This window comes from Myxine glutinosa, chromosome 13 (assembly GCF_964187855.1).
Source record: "Myxine glutinosa chromosome 13, kmMyxGlut1.1, whole genome shotgun sequence".
NCBI classification, from domain to species: domain Eukaryota; kingdom Metazoa; phylum Chordata; class Myxini; order Myxiniformes; family Myxinidae; genus Myxine; species Myxine glutinosa.
Genome location: NC_136273.1, coordinates 47,379,361 through 47,403,623, shown reverse-complemented (window position 1 = coordinate 47,403,623; position 24,263 = coordinate 47,379,361). Strand labels below are relative to the sequence as shown.

The window sequence follows — 24,263 nt, the reverse complement described above, 5'->3', positions numbered from 1 at the left end:
TGTTTGTTCCCCCTCCATACCCTCCCTTACCTCAAATGGCTGCACAGCTGACTCCGCACGTGAAAAAGCCGAATGCCTCAACTCTGTGTTTGCCTCAAAATCTTGTGTCCCAAACACATCTCTCTCTGTACCCACTGTACCCAGTCGTACCCAGCTGGTCCTGGACTCTGTGTCCATATCTCCTGACAAGGTGGAGATGTTTCTGTCAAACCTCGACTCTGATTCTGCAACTGGACCAGACGGCATCAGCCCACGGTTCCTAAAATTCTGCTCTGCCGCTCTTTCACACCCTCTCTCAATTCTCTTCACCCTCTCTTTTGCTCAAGGTCATCTGCCATCAGCTTGGAAATCAGCAAACATTACCGCTTAACACAAAAAGGTGCAAAAACAGATCCTTGCAACTAGAGACCAATCAGCCTGTTCCCAAAAATCAGCAAGGTCATGGAATCGATCATCGCTTCTGACATCAAATCCTTCCTCTTCTCCAATGGCTTGATCTCGGATCATCGATTTGGATTCAAACCAGGTCATTCTACTCTGGACATGCTGCTTCTGCTGTCTCAACAATGGATGGAGGTCCTCAACGCCAAACAGGAAATCAGAGCTGTCTCCCTTGGCATATCTCGTGCCTTCGATACGGTCTGGCACCCCACTCTGCTCACCAAGCTCTCCTAATATGGTATCCATGGAAACCTCCACACATGGCTTGCAGACTTCCTCTCTAGTCGCATTCAATGTATGGCCCTGAATGGAATTCTCTCATCTCCCCTTCCTGTTCAGGCTGGAGTTCCTCAAGGCAGTGTTCTGGGCCTTGTGCTTTTTCTGGTCTTCATTAATAATCTCTCCGACTCTGGAAAATCCGCTCAATGTCTTTGCTGATGACTCCACTCTCTGCCGCTCCATATCTCAACCTTCAGATCGGCAGTCAGCAGCCTCTTCACTCTCTGCAGACTTGGAGAAAATCACAAACTGGTCAAACAAATGGAACATGTCTTTCAATCCTGACAAATCTCACTCTCTCACTTTGTCTCTCCGAAAAGACGGTCTGGACAACCTTCCCATCTACTTTCTGAACAATCTTCTTGAAGAAGTTCTGTCACTCAACCTTTTGGGTCTCACTATCTGCCATGATCTTTCCTGGGAAAACCACATTTCCAAGCTGCCCTCCAAAGCCAGTCACCGACTGGGCATCCTCCGTCGTGTGAAGTCCTTTGTGGGCACTTCTGAGCTCCTCACCACATACAAAGCTTTCATCCGCAGCTCAATGCAATACTGCTCTCCCCTCTGGGCTGATGCTCCACCTAGCTCAGCTTCACGCTGTTGAAACCAAAGCTTTCAGAATCATTGGAATCTCCTGTGATGAAGCTGACTCTGAGGGCCTTTCTCTCTCTCACGGCAGGTAGGTTGGTGGACTTTCTGTCTTCTACCGACTCCTCTCCGGCCTTGCTCCCCCTGCTCTGTCTGTGCTCTGTCTCCCAAATATTCCTGCATGACACACAAGATCTGCCAGGAACCCTCTTCTTGTGAAAATGCCAAAATCAAGACTCACTGCTCACCTTCACTCTTTCATTCCTCTTTTACCCCGCCTCTGGAACAAACTCCCTCACTCTCTTCAACCCCTCTCCTTCCTCCAGGTCTTTAAAACAGCTGTTCACCCCTATCTCTTATCTTCCCCCATCCAAAACCTTGATCTTTTCTACCCCCGTTAAAACACCCCAAATCCACCTCTTTAAATCCCCAACTTCTTTCCTGAAATTCCTAGAAGTGTTCATTTGCTTTGTGCTTTGTTCCGTGTACCCCTCCCTCTTCCCCCAGCCCTTCCCCTTCCACAGATCTATGTGCTTTCCTGTTCTATACTGTTGTCGTGCTTGTGTGCTTCCCTCTCTCCCCCCTCTTGTATCCCGCTCCCTTCATTGCATGCTTTATATGTCTGTGCATCTTTTCAAGTTCATTGTGTTAGCTCTTACACGAGCCTCAATTCTGTATTAAAAAAAAAAAAAAAAATTGCAGGCAGTTTGCAATCGTGCAACTCCCAAAACTATTACACTCACAGTCGTATATCAATATATCAATATATCAGTCAGTTTACAATGATCAATGTGATTTGCGAGATTAGTTTATAGTTCGACACACACACACACACACACACACACACACACACACACACACACACACACACACACACACACACACACACACACACACACACACACATATACATACACACACACACACACACATACATACACACACGCACATACACACATGCATAAATACATACACACACACACATACACACATACACACATGCACACATACATACACACACACATACACACACACACATACACATACACACACACACACACACACACACACACACACACAGACACATACACACATGCATACACACACACACACACACATGCACACATACATACACACACACACATATACACGCACACACACACACATACACACACACACACACACACACACACACACACACACACACACATATACACACACACACATACACACATACATACACAATCGATGCCGACCAATGCATCCTCCAGCAGACGTTAAGGAGACTTTAACTAGATACGAAGGTAATATCCATCCGAGTGACGTCACACATTGATGAATCACTCTGCCTGTGAAACACAAGGATGACGGTTTACAGCTGGGGAGATTCAAACCCAGGCTAGACGGCGCTGGGGTGAGTGTGCATACCCACAGGCTGTCCTGCCAGCCATACATGTTGCCTATTTTATGGTACAAATATGTTTGCTTTGGAAAGACTTGAAAGGTAGTCCGCTGCTTTTTTATGAATGTGCAACTTTTTAAAAAGGCAAAAAGGTAACGTCGACAAAGTTTTGCCGAGATGAATCCCTTACACCTGAGTAATGAATATCCCCACTGAGTGTTCACATGTTAAGCACATTATGAGAGGCTGAGACAAGAAGTACAAGTTTGAACACCCGATGATTTCAGTGCCGTAGTTTTCTGCGTGATATCTCCCTGTCCTCTGTGCTCCCGCCAGGTGTACCTAATAAACCTGAAGAGACGAGAGCAGCGCAGAAGGAGAATGTTGAACTCTTTGGCTGAGCTACAGCTGGCTGCCAAGATTGTGGAGGCGGTTGATGGGAAGTGAGTTTTGATTTTTAAGTCTCTCAATAACTAAATTCAGCTGCACCTCAACCCACCTTGGTTAATTGTCCTTGGGTTAAGGAACACTTTCACAATGACTAAGTAAGCTGGAGATTCATGTCTCAATTTTGACTGTTCAACCAAATTTCCCTGCACTCCATTCGTAGCACAACCATTCCACCATTGTGAATTACTATATAGTTTTGGATTATGGTGTCACTGTCTTATGATTGATTGGTGTAATAATTTCAACAAAAAAATGAAAGATGATCATATAACTTCTTCATGGATTTAGCCTGAACGAGAACGGCATTCCATAGAGAGTGTAATGGAATTGTGTCTAAGTTGAACCCAGGTGTTTTGCCGACTCTGCCCACTGAGGGGCTCCTATAAGAATTCGGACGGACAGCGCTCCGATCATTCCTGTGACATTTATTCTGTGTGATGTCGTGCACACTCAGATGGTGCGTGTTACTCTTGGTTCGAAGCTTGCTTGTACTAATTGCAAATCCATTACTTACTTCTATGATTACTGAATACTGATATGTGGCTTGTTGGTTTCTTACAGGTATTGCTGGAGATCGATTCTGAATTAAACTCACTATTCGAGACAATGTTGTAAATCTGATTCTTACAACAGAGAGCGTACCTCTGCAGGCTGAACAGTTTACGTTTTCTATCCACTGATAGGCCGGATCTGGATTCGGACCTGAACCAAAATCGAATCGACTTGTTCTTGTCATCTACCCAACTCATCCACCAAGTTTTGTCATAATCCATCCACAACTTTTTGAAATGTCGTGCTATATATCGTTTGGCCCCAACTCTCAATGGTGAAGAATCACTTAAAAACGAGATGGTATTCTTAGAATACTTACCCTGCGCAGTCAAATTGCTACGAGCCAACTCTGCTGTTTTTGAAGGGTTTTTTTCGTTGATCCAATATGGCTGCCAGAACATGTGAGCGATGACATCGTAAAGTTATATTCTCTAATATAATTGTTGTGCAGATCACGCTCAAGAAATTTCAAACTGATCAAACTAAGCATTGTCACTGTCGAATTATGACACCATAATTAAGGAATCAATGACATCATCATTAACAATACTTATTCCCCATGCGAAGATTCTTTACAATGAGCCACGTTTTAATTTTTCCATGGAGCAGTTTCAGAGATATAGAGGTGCAACGTTTTTCGTTTCTTTCAAAGATGGCGGCTGTACCACGTGAACTGAATGAATAATGAATGAATGATCGTTTTAAGGCCATTTTCCCCCGCTAGAGCGGGGGTTAGCCTTGCGGGCCCCATGACAATCATGGTTCCGTGTTTGAGGCAATGTTTTTATGGCCGGATGCCCTTCCTGACGCCAACCCTGAGTCGACTCTTACGATGCGATGCACAGGGATACGGTGCACCTATTCTAAATCGGGGTACACACCGGGATCATTCATCCCAGCAAGCTGGTACTCAATTTGCCGACCTCGGAAGGATGACAGGCTGAGTCAACCCCCCTGGTGTTAATTCAGCGATTGACTGGGATTCGAACTCAGGATCCTAGGATCCCAAGCCAGCACCCTAACCGCTAAGCCAACACCAGGCTTTGCTGAGCAACTATGATGTCATAATTATCATTAAAATATTCTACAGGAGGAGGCACTCCTATGGTAAAAATTTCGTGTCCATCAAACCAACAGTTGCATGAAAAATAAAAATTAAGACTGATCGGATGAAGCGTTGTACTTGTCGAATTATGACATCATAATGAAGGAACCGACGACATCATTAACATATCTTATACCCCATGGGGAGTACCTGACAACACACCATGTTTCTATTCTTTCCAAGGTAGTGCTTTCGGAGATAGAGGTGCAACGTTTTTTGGTTTTCCAAGATGGCGCCTGTATCCCGTGACCTATGACGTCATAGTTGTCATTAAAAAAATATACAGGAGGTGCTCCTGTCGTCAAAATTTCGTGTCCATTGGACTAAGTTGCAGAGAATTTTTTTTTCATACTGATGAGATCAAACGTTGTACGTGTCGAATTATGACGTCATAATGAAGGCACCGATGACATCATCATTAGCCTGTCTTATTCCCCATGTGGAGTACATCTTTACCAAATCGAATACATTCATCCTTCACACACACACAACCTGTCCACCAAATTTCCTCCGAATCCATCTTTAACTTTTTTGAGATATCCTTCTTACAGACAGAGACAAACAGGGGAGAAAGCATAACCTCTGTTTACCTTTGGTTGGGTAGGTAATGAGAAAGAATTGCCTGTTTGGCCTTCCATTCCAAATATTCACTCATGTTTCTGGGATTCCAGTTTCATATGGCATATACTGACTTGATTTGTCCTGTTATCTTCATGTCCATGTAATGAATGTAAAATATAACTACCAGTGTCCTCGTCCTGCACGTGATGTTTATACAGTGTAGTAAAGGGTAAATTTTACACTTTGTACAATTTACATTTACAATTACATTATATTTAGTGAAACTTAAGATGTCATTTAAAATGTTGCTTTCTCAGACAGGATTCTAAGTAAGGCCCATTGTGATTGGCAGAGCATTAAATGACACTCAGCTTCAGACACTGGGTGTGGAGTTGCTTCCAGAATATCGGGACCCTTTCTCCGAAAGAAACCTCACGCTGGGTGAGATCGGCTGCTTCCTGAGCCATTACAATGTCTGGAAAGAGGTAAACTACTTGACATTTGGCTTCTTCACTGAAATAATATTACAAGACAAATCGTATAGCTGAGAAGGCCTTTTAGCCCATCATACGTGTGCATCATTGCTTTGAACACATTTGCCTCCTGTACACAGAGAATACACAAGAGCTAGTGTTTTTGGAAGAGCTGTAGGCCATTTGTGGTGAGTTTGAGGTGAAGGTGGGAGTGCATCAGGGGTCGGTACTAAGTCCACTACTATTTGTAGTTGTGATGGAGGTGCTGGCTCAGAACGTAAAGGAGGGTTTACCATGGGAGTTGTTGTATGCAGATGATCTGGTGTTGATTGCAGAAAGTATGGATGGACTGAAGGAGAAGATGAACAAGTGGAAGGAATGTATGGAGACAAAAGGTCTGAAGGTGAATATTGGAAAAACGAAGGTGATGGCAAGTGGTAAAGCATGTGGTGAGGTGGAAATAACTGGGAAGTGGCCGTGTGCTGTGTGCAGGAAGGGTGTCGGAGTGAACTCCATTCAATGTACAATGTGCGCTGAGTGGGTTCATCAAAAATGTAGTGGTCTGAGAGGGTCATTAACCAATGTGGCAGCTACATTCAAATGTAAGGTGTGCACAGAGGGAGCTGCAGATGGAGGAAATGCTGAGTTGGATCTTGGAGACGGCGTGAAGCTGGAAGGTGTGAAAACATTTTGTTACCTAGGAGACATGCTGAATGGAGAAGGTGGATCAGACTCGGCAATGGTTGCCAGAGTGAGATGTGCATGGAAGAAGTTTCGGGAACTGAGTGGCGTGCTGACGAGGAGGGGAGTGTCGTTGAAGCTGAAGGGAAAGGTGTATGCTGCATGTGTGAGAAGTGTTATGATTTATGGGAGCGAGACATGGGTAATGAACGTAGAGCAGCAACGAAGGCTGGAAAGGGTGGAAATGCGAATGGTTCGGTGGATGTGTGGAGTATCGTTGAGAGAGAGGAAGACAAATGATGAATTGCGAAAGATGTTGGGAATAGCGCCTGTGATGGATGCTGTGAAGAGAAACAGTTTGAGATGGTTTGGTCATGTGTTGAGGAAGGATGAAAGTGACTGGTTGAGAAGAGTGATGGAAATGAATGTAGAAGGAAATGGAGGACGGCGAAGACCGAGAAAGACTTGGCTAAAGATGGTCGAAGAAGAAATGCGGGCAAGGGGGTTAACAAGGAGAGATGCAGAAAATAGGGCAAAATGGAGAAGATTGTCATGGGGACCGCAAGGCTAACCCCCACTCTTGCAGAGAAAATGGCCTTAAAATGCCTGTTGTTGTTGTTGTTGTTGTTGTTGTTGTTGTTGTAGGCCCTTTCTCTGGATCAGATCTCAGCAGGCCTATTCTGTGAAACTTTCACTTTTGTGAAATATCTTTGGCACAATTCTGTTCGTGCAGGCAGAAAGTTACATCAAAAGAAGATGCTGTCCTGTGATTGATGATGATGTGATTGATGGATGTGATTGAGTGAAACGAGATTTTCTCTCTTCTCGCAATTAGTTGTCGATGTAAATGATCCCACAAAGCCTTTCAAAAGCAATAGGGCATTGTGCTCTACTACTGTAGCCAAATTCTAAATTCTACTCTCACTATCAGGACAACAAAATGATGTAATCAGCAGCTTGATTTTGCATAATAGGAGGAAGAAGAATCTCAGTATGTTACCTTTTTCCTGATTTATTCACTGTGTTCTCTAATCCTGAATGCCTTACACGACATAAGCGGAGTTGCCCTTTTGACAGATTACCTCCCACCCCCACCCCCCTTCCTCATGATCACTATGGAGCCATTCGGGTTTTTTAACAGCGATTTTGTAATTATCCGCAGATTTGCTTAGTTTCTGAAAGCATATAATCCTAAACCTCAATACCGCTTCCTTGACTTTGAGTTTGAATGCACAACTTCTGATCTGTTGGTCCAGCATTTTTACCAACGGGGCACCGTACGTACATGGTAACATAATTTCAGTGAACTCTCTCAGTTGGAAGCTGCCACTCTCGCTAATGTTTGGCTACTCGTCAGGTGTTGCTTTGGAATCTACGCCAGGTCCTGGTTCTTGAGGATGACTGTCGCTTTGAGATGTCCTTCCGCAGCCGCCTGCAGCAGATCATGGATGACCTTGCTACCACTGAAATTATCTGGGATCTCATGTAAGTGTTTGTGGTTAAACATGTGAAAAGTGTGGGCCAGCTCTGTCTCAATATCAAATTGTGCAATGTTTGCAAGTAGACACGTGTGTTGGATTTTTTTGCCTTTACATGGTATGTTATTCTTTATTGCCTTTTTATTTTGGAGTGAGGTGTGTCGGAAAATGGGGGTGGGAAGAGGATGAAGGAGGTAGGAGGATGGATTGTGGATATTTATTTCTGCATGTGTCCAAACCATGACGCTTGAAAGGTAAAATTGTATTCAGGTTTCTTTCATGGCTTATTTCACTCACTTTTTCTTCTTTTCAATAATAATAATCTTCATCAATCATGTTGCTGATATTTCTCTCACACCCTGAATGCCTGTTGGGCAAAAAGATTGCATTCCTAGTGGATGCGTGCAATTTCATGTTGCTTTACTGTGAATCATAAGGGCTCACTCGGGAATCAGACGCGTAAGAATGAAAAATAGCATTCGTCATAATAAGAACAGGAAAACATGTCAATAATACATTACATCGGCCAGCCAAACTTTTATAATATTGTTACAGATCGCGGTTATGATGTTATAGACCGAGCGGTGGTTTAAAACCGCGACCTAACAAAAACTCACCCGATTCACCCAGACTTTGGCCGGATCGCACCGCAGCTGCTCAATGAGGGGAAAAGACAAAAACGACGAATGCAAAGAGGAAAAGGAATAAAACGAGAAGACGTACAGACGAGTAATGGGTTTTATTATTTACACACACAAGCAAAAAGGGGCAATCAAGTTTTATTTACAACACATAGTCATAAGACGCAGGTGACACAGTGCAAATTTAGCTTACCTACAGGCTTAACTTATCCCAGGACAGAACAAACAGAACGCTGACTCACGCGGGGGATGCCAGGAATGGCAGAAGGTGGATGGCTGGAGGGAGAGGGAGAGGTCCAAGGGGGGGTCCCGCAGCACAACCGGCGCGTTCAGCAGCCGCCGTTCCTCTTTGGCCCTGCTCCAAACCGCCGTTCAGGCCCCCTTTGGCGGTTGGGTGGTCTTGCGGCTGCGGCCTCTGTCCGCTACGTTCTCAGGACTTGTCTGGTCCAAACCCTCAACTCTTCCTTGCTTCTTTCACTCCTCACCACCGACTCCTCACCGCAACCAACAACCTTGCAACCAACTCCTCAACCAACTCTTCTCCCTCAACAACCCTTCTCTCTCTTTTGCGACCGACTCAGTCCAACCCAGAGTGCATCTCTCTCTACTCACTTCCGGTTGCGCTTTTTATAGCGCCCCCAGCGATCACGCCCCCGGCGCTTTGGACACGCCCATCGGGGGTGCTCACCTCGGCCCTGGTTGGTCGCGCGACCCTCGGGCTCCGCCCTGGATGACGACGGGCGGGCGCGCCCCTCCTCCCCTCTGACGAGGTGCGACACGCCTTTCTTCTCCGACTCAATGCCTCGTGGTTAATGGCGGCAATTGGATCGGAGGTAATTGGTAATCGAGGGCTCAGCAGTGACGAGAGGGGGAATGGAGGTTTTGGGAATGGGAATGAAGGGAATCTATCTCTTTCACTGGTGCAATGGAGTATTTCAATTAATGGAAGACACAGCCTTACACTAATACACAGAATAAGATATAACTGTCAAAAGAAAGGATATATCGTGTCCTGCATGTATGTTTTATGGACTAACTACGGAAACGCCCTTTGACCTTTATACAACCACAAACGGAGGGAGGAGGGGTGATATTTTACAACAACCTTTTACAACAACATTTTACCACAACAACAAAATAAAAAAACATTCTCATATCCACAACACTGCACCCTCCTCCCCTTAGGCACGTCCCGGGCCTATTACTTTTACCTTAGTGTGGCATGTAGGTGTAGTTCCCTCTACTTTTAGCCTGACCCTGAGTGCGACAGTTTTAAAACATAAATAAATGTGTCCCGCTGCTCCATTGCACCCGGCCTAACAGACTTACGCCCACAGTTAACCGAATTGCGGAATGGTCTTCAAACTACACACTGACGGTGGGAAGCATTATTTACAATTGACGCTATTTTTATTTACAAAACTAACCCAGGACCTGTAATTGTTCTTTCTGGGGGGAGGACAGTCTGCTCTGCATCAATGCACCATGAAAGCACCTATAACGCACCAACACACCCTCAAGCACCAATCAGTGCAGTCACCACTGTTCATCAATAAAATAAATCCAACAAACCCAAACCCTGCAGGTGATCTCTTGCTCTTCGGCTCCCTCTGCTGGTTATTATTTGTTCTTCCAGATGTTGTCATTCTTTTGCTTTGCTTACTGGCGGCCTATTTTCAATAAAGTGTGCCCAATGTGTCCTTTTTTTATTTGATTTTATTTATGGCCCACAGGGCCGACTAGTGTGGTTCACCTGTGGGGCATCGGTGCCCTGTGGCCAAGGTCCGCCAGCAAGATTTCGGGCCCTCATGGCCGGTTCCAGCAGAGGGGCCTTGCCCCAACCCATGGGGTCCATAAGTGGTGCTCGGCCACTGACATGTGGTCCATAACGTGGTGCATCGATGCAGACAGCTGGTTCTGGGAATTTCGGGCGCACAATGGCCGACCCACGCACGCTCCCCTCGGCGCCCAACGGCGCTCAGGTCCTCATGTGGGAGACAAAAAGGGGGGACAAGACAGATGAGCGAGGGGTAAGGTCTCAAGGGTACACGTCAAAAAGGCAATGCAAGGCAAAATGCGTACGGAGGGCGAAGTGAGAAAGCTCGTCCCTACCGTACGTCACCCCCCTGTCACCTAGCCTACCCTTGCCCTTACGCCATATGTACAAAATCTACACATTACCAATTCGTCACTACTGTCACGTCTTCCCCATATTTCCCCTATACCAAATTCGTCACCACAATCCCTCTACTTCAAAAATTTGCCATCATCAATTCATCATCAATCCTCATAAGGAGGAAGAGATGGAATTACGCACAATGTCACACCCACGTCATGATGCGTCTCACATTCCAAACATTTGCACAGTAAAAATAATTAAACATGGCATGGTGTGGAGTACCTGTCACCTCAGGTGAGTGGATGCAGATGGTGCGAGGAGATCCTTCATCCTAACTATCCTCTAAATGATTTTAACACACTTTACACTACCCGGGTTCTTTCTCCGGCCAAACCATTGGCCCTCTTACACTATGGGTTCTAAAAACCAATTCCCATTGGCCAAACTGTGGTGCTTCTCAATTTGGGGTCTCACTCCCCCGATTCATCTCCCGGTGCTCTAGCACAATTTCTGGGCTGCGACGTGTACCTCTCCCAGTGGGTCTACCCACCTGCACACCTCCACCACTGCAGTTGCCACCCGAGCTTACCTAGCTCCTCACCCTAACCTATCTAACTGGGGCAGGCCCCTCCTGGCTCTGTCACCCCACTCGGTGCCCTCTGGCACTGGGCTACCCGGGTCCGTCCTCCGGATCCTCGGGCCCCATCCACAACAACTACTACCGGCTCCCAGAGCCCACCTGCGGCCTCACCTGGCCGACATCCTCACAGTGGTGGAGCGCCCAACCAACTACACACACTAACAGGCTACACGCCCAGCCATTTCCACAACACCAACGCACCCATCCACATACCATTCTGTCACCCGCACCACAGATGCCAATATCCAACTACAATTTACCTGTACCCTCTACCTAACACTTACACTACCCGCCCCGGGTATCCGTGATGGGGGTCCACTCTTCCCCCATTCACACCTTTGCACCATCCACTCCACTCCACAATTTCCACCATTCTCACTCCACTACCATCCATTCCACTACTCCATACCATTTATTCCATACAACCACATACACCTGTTGTTGCACACCTGTGCAATCCTACCTGGTGCCACCTGCACCCTCCTCCTCTTCCTGGACCAGTTGGTCAACACAACACACAATCACCACTACTCCCTCATACACTGCTCCACACACCTGTTCAGTTGCACACCTGTGCAATCACACCTGTCCAATTCTCACCTGTTCAATCCTCACACACACGGCATCATCTCAGCTAACTACTCCCTTCTGAAACTTGCGCTTCCCAGTCGTCCCTTTAAACTATTGCGCTCCCACGTCATTATCATCCACACTAATCTACCTGCGTCCCCACTACAGGTATCAGTCACTAACTAACCTTAACGTTACCTAATGTCAATCTCTTCTAGATCCCTACAATATAACCTAACCCACCCGGGCTAGTTTTCACTGCCATACACCCCATAAACTATAGCTCCTTTGCCCCACGTCTGTGAGGGATGGTGGATTTGCCATCCCACCACATCGGGGGTCTCTCACTATCAATTTTGTACACCTAAATTCCAACCAATCAAAAATTTGCCAATCACTACTCATCATCTGCCAATCATTACTGCCAATCCTTTGCCAATCATCAAATTTTGTTTTTCTCTAATTTTGGGCCCAAAACACTATTACTATCACGATCACCATCATCACAGTCCGCTATATCCTAGCCTCGGTGCGTCATGACATCATTAAACTCGGCTTCGTAAAGCCGAGCAATGAATTCGGGTGGTTTGGTTGCCTGCAGGTTGAATCCGTCCGGCTTTCGGTTCAAGGGAGGTGGTTTGGTTGGACCGAGATTCCACGCACCATCTCGGCGCGGCACCTTGCGGTCCCGGGCCCGATGGCTCCATCTCCCCCGGTCGGAACCCCGTCCCCACGAGGGGGCACCGTTCCGCTTCCTCCCACTCGCCCTCGAACCGGACCGGTCGCCTCGCCCGACAAAGCCCGGAATCGACCGTGTGGGGCGGGGCCAAGCCCGAATCGGCAACGACGCTTCGAAGAGAAACGACGCAGCTTCGATCGACGCCGGGCCTCGCACCCAACCAAGCACCCCTCGCACCGAGTGCTCGCATCGGCTATCCGTCGCTCTAACCACTAAACCGGTTACCATCGATGCTTCACTTGCATGCTTACAAGCATACGCTACCCCTTTCACCCTCACAAAACCTGGCGTTCCAACGCCGTCCGTACATTCCACCAACGCTCTCTCTGTTACACACCACACCTCTTGCGCACACTTCGGTCCACACCTCTCCTCCGTTACGTCCTCCGTAACACTCACCATGGGCGTGCACTCTTGCATCCACCCACTAACGCGCTCACATGGGCTCTCCCACACCCGCGCCATGACCAATTCAGGTGTGCTTTCTCGCACACGTTCCACCACCACCTTACTCTCCGTGTCACACTTCGTACACCCCGACGTGCATTCTTGCTCGCACTCGGTTTCACTCCCACACTTTATACCACACCCACTCGCCGACGCACACTTTTTTTTTCCACGCGTGCCATTTCCACTCACACGGGACCCTTCACCAACGCCCGGGTGTTTCCTCGATCCCAAGCGCGCGAAAATTCTTTTGTCGCTAAACATCCTCCTGCAAAATCTACCCGCACAATATACAGCACGACTCACCTGGGGGATCCTTTTCTCCACGCGAACCTGCAAACTTCCATTCGGGTTAGCGAGTACAGCATCATGATTTGAGCAGGGACTTTGTACATAATCCATTTCTCCCTGCAATTCCCGGGTTACCTCCGTCATCTCTTCAATTTTAATTCCCGCTACTGCTTTTTCTTTATTAACCTCGGCGACTGTTGGCTTTAATAAAATTCCCTCTACTTCATCGGTCGCCGGCTTTTCCAAACCCCGTGTCGCGATTTCTACCCCCGTCATTGTACCCGTGCTTTCCTCCGCTTCGCTCAACCAGCGCTTTTCGACACGCGTTACCTCCCCGTGCACCCCTGGGACCCTTTCGCCCAACTTGCGGTCTCTGTCCCTCTGCTCCCTTGCCTCCCTATCGGCCCTCATTCCGTTCGTTGTTTCTTTTAGTTCCTTAGTCATTTGAACACCCATGTTGTTAATTTCCCTGTTGGATATGAGCCCCTGGGCATACATTTTGTTTTCTTCATCCCACTGGGTCAAAAATTTCAACATATTTGCAAGAAATGGATCCCAGGCCGTTGGCACCGCGGGCTCGGCTGCCGCGCGCTCGTACGAGGCGCCTTTTTGCGCGCCTGATACCTCGTGCGTGAGAGCGCCATTTTGTGCACCTGATACACCCTCAACCACACCTTCTTTACTCTCCTCCACCACTTTTCCCACTTCTTCCCTGGGGTCCTGGGTCGATTCTACCCCGTCTATCTCTCCCACCGGCATCCCGTCGCCTTGAACAGCCATGGCGCGATTTCAAAATTCGGGTTTTGCTTAAAAAAAAAACCAAATTTCGGCAGCTCGTAATTTTGACCAAAATTTTTTTTTAGATGTTTTAAAAATTTGGTTCGGGACCCGAATTCCACTCCCAGACACCAATTGTTACAGATCGCGGTTATGATGTTATAGACCGAGCGGTGGTTTAAAACCGCGACCTAACAAAAACTCACCCGATTCACCCAGACTTTGGCCGGATCGCACCGCAGCTGCTCAATGAGGGGAAAAGACAAAAACGACGAATGCAAAGAGGAAAAGGAATAAAACGAGAAGACGTACAGACGAGTAATGGGTTTTATTATTTACACACACAAGCAAAAAGGGGCAATCAAGTTTTATTTACAACACATAGTCATAAGACGCAGGTGACACAGTGCAAATTTAGCTTACCTACAGGCTTAACTTATCCCAGGACAGAACAAACAGAACGCTGACTCACGCGGGGGATGCCAGGAATGGCAGAAGGTGGATGGCTGGAGGGAGAGGGAGAGGTCCAAGGGGGGGTCCCGCAGCACAACCGGCGCGTTCAGCAGCCGCCGTTCCTCTTTGGCCCTGCTCCAAACCGCCGTTCAGGCCCCCTTTGGCGGTTGGGTGGTCTTGCGGCTGCGGCCTCTGTCCGCTACGTTCTCAGGACTTGTCTGGTCCAAACCCTCAACTCTTCCTTGCTTCTTTCACTCCTCACCACCGACTCCTCACCGCAACCAACAACCTTGCAACCAACTCCTCAACCAACTCTTCTCCCTCAACAACCCTTCTCTCTCTTTTGCGACCGACTCAGTCCAACCCAGAGTGCATCTCTCTCTACTCACTTCCGGTTGCGCTTTTTATAGCGCCCCCAGCGATCACGCCCCCGGCGCTTTGGACACGCCCATCGGGGGTGCTCACCTCGGCCCTGGTTGGTCGCGCGACCCTCGGGCTCCGCCCTGGATGACGACGGGCGGGCGCGCCCCTCCTCCCCTCTGACGAGGTGCGACACGCCTTTCTTCTCCGACTCAATGCCTCGTGGTTAATGGCGGCAATTGGATCGGAGGTAATTGGTAATCGAGGGCTCAGCAGTGACGAGAGGGGGAATGGAGGTTTTGGGAATGGGAATGAAGGGAATCTATCTCTTTCACTGGTGCAATGGAGTATTTCAATTAATGGAAGACACAGCCTTACACTAATACACAGAATAAGATATAACTGTCAAAAGAAAGGATATATCGTGTCCTGCATGTATGTTTTATGGACTAACTACGGAAACGCCCTTTGACCTTTATACAACCACAAACGGAGGGAGGAGGGGTGATATTTTACAACAACCTTTTACAACAACATTTTACCACAACAACAAAATAAAAAAACATTCTCATATCCACAACAATATCATGCGATGTCATCTTACGATGATTATGGACACCACCTCCCTATCCAAGTGGTCTGAAGCTCATGGAGGAGCACATGGAGCCTTGTACCTGTCAGATACAGTACAACAACATTATGATGCAGTGGATAAATCAACTGAGTTTAAGATTCGAATCTGGGGTCTCACCATCATGACATGGGTGCTCAGATGGGAGTGTCAACCTGTTCTCCAAAACACCTTTTGCCACATGCAACAATTGAGGATCGAAACAACTTCACAAAGCTATATGCTGAGGGTGTAGTCATGCGTCATATTTGTGATCGTTGACTTCAGGTAACTACCTAAGACTAGAAAGGATCTGAAAATGCAAAGCCCATCCACGTCCGTTTGTTTTCAGACGTTTTTTTCTTCCTCTTCTTCTTCTGTATGCTCAAAACAACGAAACCGTCTTCTACCGACTCCTCTCTGGCCTTGCTCCCCCAGCTCTCTCTGGGCTCTGTCCCCCAAATATTCCTGCAGGTCGCACAAGATCTGCCTGCAACCCTCTTATGGTCAAACTGCCAAAATCAAGACTCTCTGCTCACCTTCACTCCTTCATTCCTCTTTTCTCCCACCTCTGGAACAAACTCCCTCACTCTCTTCAATCCCACACCTCCCTCCAGGTCTTTAAAACGGTTGTTCACCACCATCTCTTATCTTCCCCAATCCAAAACCTTGATCTTTTCTACCCCCGCTAATTTCACCCCAAATCCACTTTTTTGAGGTGACTTTTGACTTCTTTCCTGGAAGTCCTTGGTGTCCTTCCGTTTTATACCTATCCTGCCCCCCCCCCCCCCAGGCCTTCTCCCTCCAAAAACATCTCCCGATGTCCCTGCTCTCAAATGTTGTGTTTGTGTGCTTCCTCCCCTTCTTCCTCCCCTCCCATCTTGTCGACTGCTCCCCTTTTTATATACTTTGTTTGCTTGTTTGTTTGATTTGTTTGTTTGATAAATGTTAGCTCTTTCACGAGCCTCGACTCTGTATACAACAAAAATAAATAAATTAAAAAAAAACAGTTTTTAAAAATCCAAAATTAAAATTGATGATTTTATGCAGCCTTGATCTTTGAGCTTTCGATGGAAAAAAAAAATTAACTTCTATCTAGCTTTTGATTGGGGAACCAATTTTGTGACCTGATATGCAAATTCTTTAAATCTCAGGTCAATCTGGTGAAAATTGGTGATTTTACGCAACCTTGACCATTGACCTTTTAATCTAAAAAAACAATTGGCTTGTAGCTTTTCATTGGTAAACCCAATTCAATGACCGAATATGCAAATTCTTAAAACTTCAGGTCAATCGGATGAAAATTGATGATTTTATGTGAAGGCGACCTTTGACCTTTTCAGCTTTTGACCAAATTATTCATTTACCTTCTCCATATTCTCATAATAAAGCTTTGTTTTGAAAATTTGATGACAAAACTCAAATGGTAAATGTAAATTTCAGGTCAATTGGATGAGAATTGATGATTTTAGGTGATGTTGACCTTTAACCTTTTGATCTTTTGACATAATTATTAATTCGTCTTCTCCATATTACAGACACACACATATACACACACAGACAGATGTACAGAAGTGATTGCAAAACCCCGTCTCCTGCTGCGCACGGCACAGGCTAACTATGACCGCATTGTTTACTCTGTCAATAGTTTACATATTTTCATGCAATCTTTGAGTTTTACAACTAGATTTCTTGGAAAATCGCAGTAAACGATGAGTTTGCAAACACCATTTCTCAGGCCACTGTCAAACTGCTTGTTCGGCCAAACTAAAGGACCTAACTTCAACCTAACATCGGTTAGCTTGAGGTGAAAACCTATTCCACCAATCATTGTCATGTTTTTAGAAACGGATGCATCGTGCAAGGTTATTTTCAGGTTTCATCTCACCCGCTATCTTGTAATCATCCAAATAGAAAAATTTTGACCAATTCGATCTCATCAACAAATAATTGAATTCTCCAACTTTTCAACAGCACAAGTTTTTGTATATGTGATTTTATGGAAATCGATTTTGAAATTTTAAAAGTAGCGTATGTTGTGCACAATTTTTTTTTTGTATCTCTTTGTCTGCTGTGCACTAAACCTTTTCTCCACTCTGTGAAGAAAGGGTGTTGGCCAGTATACAAGGGCTGTGCAGGCTGTGCAGCACCATCTCTTTGTGTCGTCCCCCATCTCGACCCGTATGGGCATTGCAAAGGTTGGCAGTGTCCACTCTGGTTTAGTTACTCCACTGAGTGGCATATCTGCGAAAAGAAAGACGTAAGGAGCTTACTGAGCGACAATGATATCCTGCACCTCGGAGAGGTATCGAAGAGGGATGTTCCTGGGGCCGAGGAACGATCCGTCGGCTGCCATTCATCACGATTAGTTCATCCATCACTCTCGATCAACATTGCCATGAACACAACTCACCAGAGAAAAAAATGACGGGGACCTTTTAATCTCCGAGCTAAGACCTGGGGGAAGCCACACCCGAGAACTAATGCAAATACTTTGCGTCTAACAAGATAAGATGTATTTAAAGAGCCAGAACTTACACCACGTGTGAAGTTTTGTAACTGTGATTCAAAGTTTGCCACTACACAAAAACTATCCCCAAAGCAAGGCCATTCCCAGATCATCCTTTTAGTCTCTCGGGTAGCCTGTAAGCAATTGATAACCGATTAAGCATTGATTTTTTTCATTGTGCACTAGCGAGGTACCCGTGCCACATAAGGGTAGGAGTGCAACATGTAAAAAAAAAAAAAAAGTTTTGAGAATTTTATGAAAACTCCTACCCACTTTAGGACACTTGCACTTTAGGACACTTTAGAACCCCAAAAGCTGCACCGAAAATTTGGTGGGGCTGGCCCCAAAACTGTGGCAGTAGTACTGTGTAGAATCAATGTATCTTTAATGATGATTATGAAGAAGCTGATAGCAAGGACATTGGTGTTGGCTGGGGAGGAGGGATTGGCTCTTATGTGTCATGATGAAGGAAATGCATTATTACAGAAAAATAGCAAAAAGCCTCAACCGAACGTGGTGTGATGTTGACGGGAAAGTCTATACACGGCGGAACGGCGATTGTTGAACCCTCTAATGTGTGTTAATGCGGACAATTTGATGATATGCAAAACTTCTTGATAGACTGGATTCCTCGTCTTTTTTCATCTTTGGTGAGAACATGCATTCCTTTTGGGGATCCAATTTTTGAGTGCCACATAGAGCATTCTGTGGGAAAACCTGTGGTCTCCAGATTTATACCAATGTCTTGGAACATCTGACCTTGTGCCTTGTTCATGGTCATGGCAAAAGCTGGACACACTGGGAACTGAAGCTGCTTAAAGACAAAGGGTGGATCACTGTCTGACGGGCGCAGTGGGATCCGGGGACGATCGTATGGGTGGAAACGCAAAATCTCAATTGCATTGAGACAATACTGAGTTACTGAGCCAGCGAATGTTTCCGCCTGCAGTAAATGGCGAAACTGCAAATTCCGAACCCGTGAATGTGTTTACATGGGCAGAGAAAGCAGTTTTGTATGGGTGGAACCTCAAAATCATGATTTGATTGAGAAATATATGAAACCTCCCACTAATCAAATTCCGAACTCATCTTCGGACACCCACTGGGACCCCAAAAGCATCCACAAAAAGGTTTGGCACGGCTAGCCCCAAAACTGAGGAGTACTTCGGTGATGGACAGACAGACAGACAGCCAGATAGACAAACACTCCTGCTTTATTATGTAGATTGTGGCTTGTTCACATTTTCCTTACAAATGTGATTATTAAAATGACCTTGATTACTTAATTCTGAAACCGTTCCCAAGCTACGCCCGGGGAGGCCGTACTCTTGTCTATACATATGCCGATCTGTGAACGTTTTAATACCCCATTAGCCCAATCCTCTTGCTTGCAGTTTACTATGTGTTCTCCCTTCCTCACTACTCTTTTTTGTTTTCTTCGTTTATTCCCTTGCTTGTTGTGTCCACCTTTTGTCCCACTGCCTCTCTGCCAGTTCATTGCCTTTTCCCCTTCTGTCACCTTGCTCTTCCATGGGCTTAAGCCATTGCATGAACTAAAAAAGTGAAATGCAGAATGAGGCAATTCAACTTAACACGTTAGCTACATATCAACACACCTTTACCTAGAACGGCACTCGGTAGAGAGAATACCTCCGCCAGGCTGCACAGTTTATGTGTTGTATCCTACTGATAGGTCAGATCTGGATTCGGACCTGAAAATCCAATCGGCTTGTTCTTGTCACTTCCCCAACTCATTCACCAAGTTTTGTCATAACTCATCTACAACTTTTTGAAATATCATGCTACATATCTTTTTTGGACCTTTGACTCAATGGTAAAGAATCACTTACAAATTAAAAAATTCTCGTATCCGGATCCGGATTCGGATCTTCACCAAAATCGATTTGATTCGTCTTTGTCACATACCCAACCTCTCCACCAAATGTTTGCCAAATCCATCCACAAACACAATCCAATGTTAGTCAAGTTTGGTCACAATCCCATCAGCAGTTTCGGAGAAGAAGTTGCAAGTGTTTATGGACTGACGGACTGACGGATAGACGCTGTGCCATTCCATAAGCTCCACGGAACTAGGTTCCAGGTGAGCTAAGAAGGGAGGAGGTGTAGCAATCTGGGTGAAAGACTGTATTGTATCGAAGGAAAGGGATGGCATTAAGGAGGGAAGTTGTATCGATAGAGATTGGAGATTGCATGAATAGTAAGATACTTGCAGTATGCTGTTATAGGGCTCCTGGTGTAAGGGCAGATCAGGAAAGATGGATATGTGAAGAACTCGGAAAGGCATGTGTTAAGAGAAGAGCATTGATTATAGGGCTTTTAATTTACCAGGGTTAGATTGGGTCCAGGAACAGGGGAAAGGCAGAGCTGCGGATGAGGACTTTCTATCTCGTGTCCAAGATTGCTTTGTAATGCACTTTGTATTAAGGCCCATGATGGGAAGTGCAATGTTAGACCTCTTTTTTGTCTTATCCCAAAGGGGATGTGAGGCTATTGCAACGCCCGTGTGTGTTTTGTTTTGTTGTGTGTGTGTGTGTGTGTTTGTGTGTGTGTGTGTGTGTGTGTGTGTGTGTGTGTGTGTGTGTGTGTGTGTGTGTGTGTGTGTGTATGTGTGTGTGTATTTTCGCTTTAAAAATGTTTTTCTCTGCAACCGCTTATCTGATCAATGCGAAACTTTAAACGTTGGAGTGACTCCCCATGGAGAATATTTTCTTGATAACTCTAACCTTCTTCGGTCATATGGTATGGCAGCCATATTGGATTAAATGAAAAACAATGGACATTTTTCTCTCAAACTATTCAAAGAAAAAAATTGAAACTTGGCATGTCAGCAACTCTCCATGGGGTATATAGGGTGATAATGATGACATCATTTGTGATGTGGTATTCTAACCATAATTGGTTGAATTGAAATCCTTATCTGAAAAATTTGAAACTTCATAAATCTGATCTACAATCCAGTGTGAGTGAAGAATTAAATTTGACGTCTTCGGTCACGTGGTCTGATGGCCATATTGGATTGAAAATATAAACGTTTTTAAAATTCTTCTTCTCCAGAACCGCTTCACAGATCAATGTGAAACTTCATAAATACAACCTACTCGCCATTAGGAATGTAGTTTTAAATTTATTTTATATTCACCTTCATTGATGCAAATATTTTTTTTTTTTTTTGGGATACAGAATCGAGGCTCGTGAAAGAGCTAACATTTATCAAACAAACAAATCAAACAAACAAGCAAACAAAGTATATCAAAAGGGGAGCGGTAGACAAGATGGGGAGAGAAGGGGAGCAAGCACACAAACACAACATTTGAGAGCAGGGACATCGGGAGATGTGTGGGAGGGAGAGGGCTTGGGGGGAGGCAGGATAGGTATATATATATATATATAAAACGGGATAGGTATATATAAAACGCAAGGACACCAAGGACTTCCAGGAAAGAAGTTGGTATTTCAAAAAAGTGGATTTGGGGTGAAATTAGTGGGGGTAGAAAAGATCAAGGTTTTGGATTGGGGAAGATAAGAGATGGTGGTGAACAGCTGTTTTAAAGACCTGGAGGGAGGAGTGGGATTGAAGAGAGTGAGGGAGTTTGTTCCAGAGGCGGGAGAAAAGAGGAATGAAGGAGTGAAGGTGAGCAGAGAGTCTTGATTTTGGCAGTTTAACCATAAGAGGGTTGCAGGCAGATCTTGTGCGACCTGTAGGAATATTTGGGGGACAGAGCCCAGAGAGAGCTGGGGGAGCAAGGCCAGAGAGGAGTCGGTAGAAGACGGAAAGACCACCAACCTGAAGCCTTGATATGCGCAAAAGTGGTTCTTAAATATCCTAATCTTCTATATATATAAAATAAAGTTTTTGCTTGTTTGTTTGTTTGTTTGTTTGTTTGTCTGCATGCGCTAATCTCCTGAACGGTGAAAGATAGGAGGAAACCTCTAAAACAAAAAATGTCGGGACGGGCCCCGGGAAGGTTTTAGGCTAGGTGACGAGGCCGCCTCGGCCGGGCTGGGCCCATTTCGCAATTGAAAGCTCAGCTGAATTATAGTAGTCATCTTCTACGGCCACGAGTAAAAGCTGAATTATAGTAGTAAATTCATTCAAAAAGAACCCGGGCAACGCCGGGTACATTCGGCTAGTAATCAAGAAAGCTACGTTTAATGGCAACGTATGTTAGGGTGCATGGATGATATGGATATATGGGTCATAATTGCAGTGGGCCATAATAGTCGTGTGTTCAGTTATTGATGGTATTTTTGTTCGCAATGATTGTGTGAGGCAAGACTATGCACTCTACGCGTGCCGTTATAGCTAGGTAATGATCTCAATATGATGGAGAATTTGAAGGTGGGAGAGCGTAGTGTCCTGTCTGTGGCCGATGAAGACCGGCCTCAGACGAATAGCCGAAACGAGCTTTCACTCAGAGGTGTATTTCGAACCTTGGCAGGATTGATACGCGCGTTTGGTGGTAGCAAGGACTTACTTGTACAGATGGCCAACACCGGGCTGATCTGAACCCACAGGATGAAGAAATGAGACAGGTCAGAAAAAGTAAGATTCAACAAATATAAATTTATTTACAATAATGTAAAAGACAAGAAAGGTGAGGTAAACTAAAATTCCTAAATGAGGGACCCTCCACTCCGACGCAAATACAGACGGGGGAAAAGCTAATGAAAATAAAATGATTTGGCAATCGGCCGGCACTCAGCTTTGCATCCCCAAATGGCTGGTAAGGCCCACTGGTCGTTCGTTGCCTCCAAACCACCACGCAGGAAGCGCACAAAATGGTGTGGGGTCGCGCCCCTTGACGCCCCAACGTGAAGTCTTTCTCGCGCTGCCGACTGCCCCGAACCTCTCTTGTTCGGTCTCTTTCCACAAGCGCACATGAGCCAAAGATGCGCCACTGCCCGTGACCAAGCCAGAACAAAGAGGAAATGTCACTGCCTCCAACGAATGCCAGGACAGAGAGGAAGTGAAATGAGACTGCCTCCAACAACTGCCAACACAAACAGAGCAAATATGGCGAGACCGCATCTTTTTCCTCCAGCTCTCGAATGTTCCACGCTGACGTCGTACACTTTGTCTAATCATCAAGCGCAACTCAATCATCTTATCACACCTCCACCAATCACAAAGGCCATGTGTGGCCTCCCCGTTACGATTCGTAGAGTGGCGGAGTCTAGTCGCCATTTGGGAATGTTCAGATGACGTCAAGGTTTCCTTGCCGATCGGCAAATGCTGTTTCTGTCAGCCCTGACGGCACAGTGAGCGAATGAGTCCATTTGTTATAGTTGTTTTACTGGACCCTTGATTTCCTGGCTGGCCGAATGTAATAAAACCGAAGGGAAGACCACAGGAGGAAAATTACACACTGAGGAATTAATATTTAAGCCCTAGAACTAATTAGCACAAAGCCACGCCCCTTATGGTGACATGCAAATCCTCTTACCCAGACAGACAGCCTACTTACGTACATCAAGATGGCTTCGTGGCATACGGAGCATTCTAAACCTACACAATTCTAACTTTCCGATGAGGTATTTCATGCCTACCCCCACAAACGTAACAGTAGTAAGCACATCTCTATTGTTGAGATGTGAAGTTCTGGATAGTGGTGTAAAGCCATTGGATTTTATGAGGGAAAACTATGTTGGTAAAAGAGAAGTGATTTGGGAGCTCTAGATTGGGTAAAGTTAATGAGTGGGCGGTCTGCATCGGAGAAATGGGCAACCTTCAAGGAGAAAATGTGTAGGATGCAGAGTAGGAATATATCCAGTGAGATGTAATGATATAGGAGGTACGCAGTATTGTTAAGGATAAGGAGAAAGCATTCATGAAGCCGAAAATAACAGGACTATAATCCGACTCAAATCCGTGTAAGAGTAAACCGAGACTAGTGAAGAAAATAACTTGGTGATGGTTTCCTGGGTTGGTATAGCTCAGGTATGATGGGACAAATCCTCCTGCGCCAAAGTTATTGTATACATCCCTGTACATATATATCTTCGTATAATCGATCTTGTCCGATATTTCCCGATTTTGTTTTTATCACCGAGTATTTGCTGAAGTTCAGTTTTCCGG

General features: G+C 45.7%; 1 protein-coding gene across 1 annotated transcript in view; it reads left to right on the top strand.

The window, feature by feature from the left end:
* LOC137438903 (procollagen galactosyltransferase 1) overlaps nt 1–24,263 on the top strand; it is a 139,587-nt gene that overhangs the window by 111,727 nt on the left and 3,597 nt on the right. Inside the window, exons 8-10 of the mRNA XM_068134365.2 lie at nt 3,047–3,153; nt 5,731–5,863; nt 7,890–8,017. Coding sequence (XP_067990466.2) covers nt 3,047–3,153; nt 5,731–5,863; nt 7,890–8,017 — 368 coding nt within the window. The remainder of the gene's footprint in view (nt 1–3,046; nt 3,154–5,730; nt 5,864–7,889; nt 8,018–24,263) is intronic.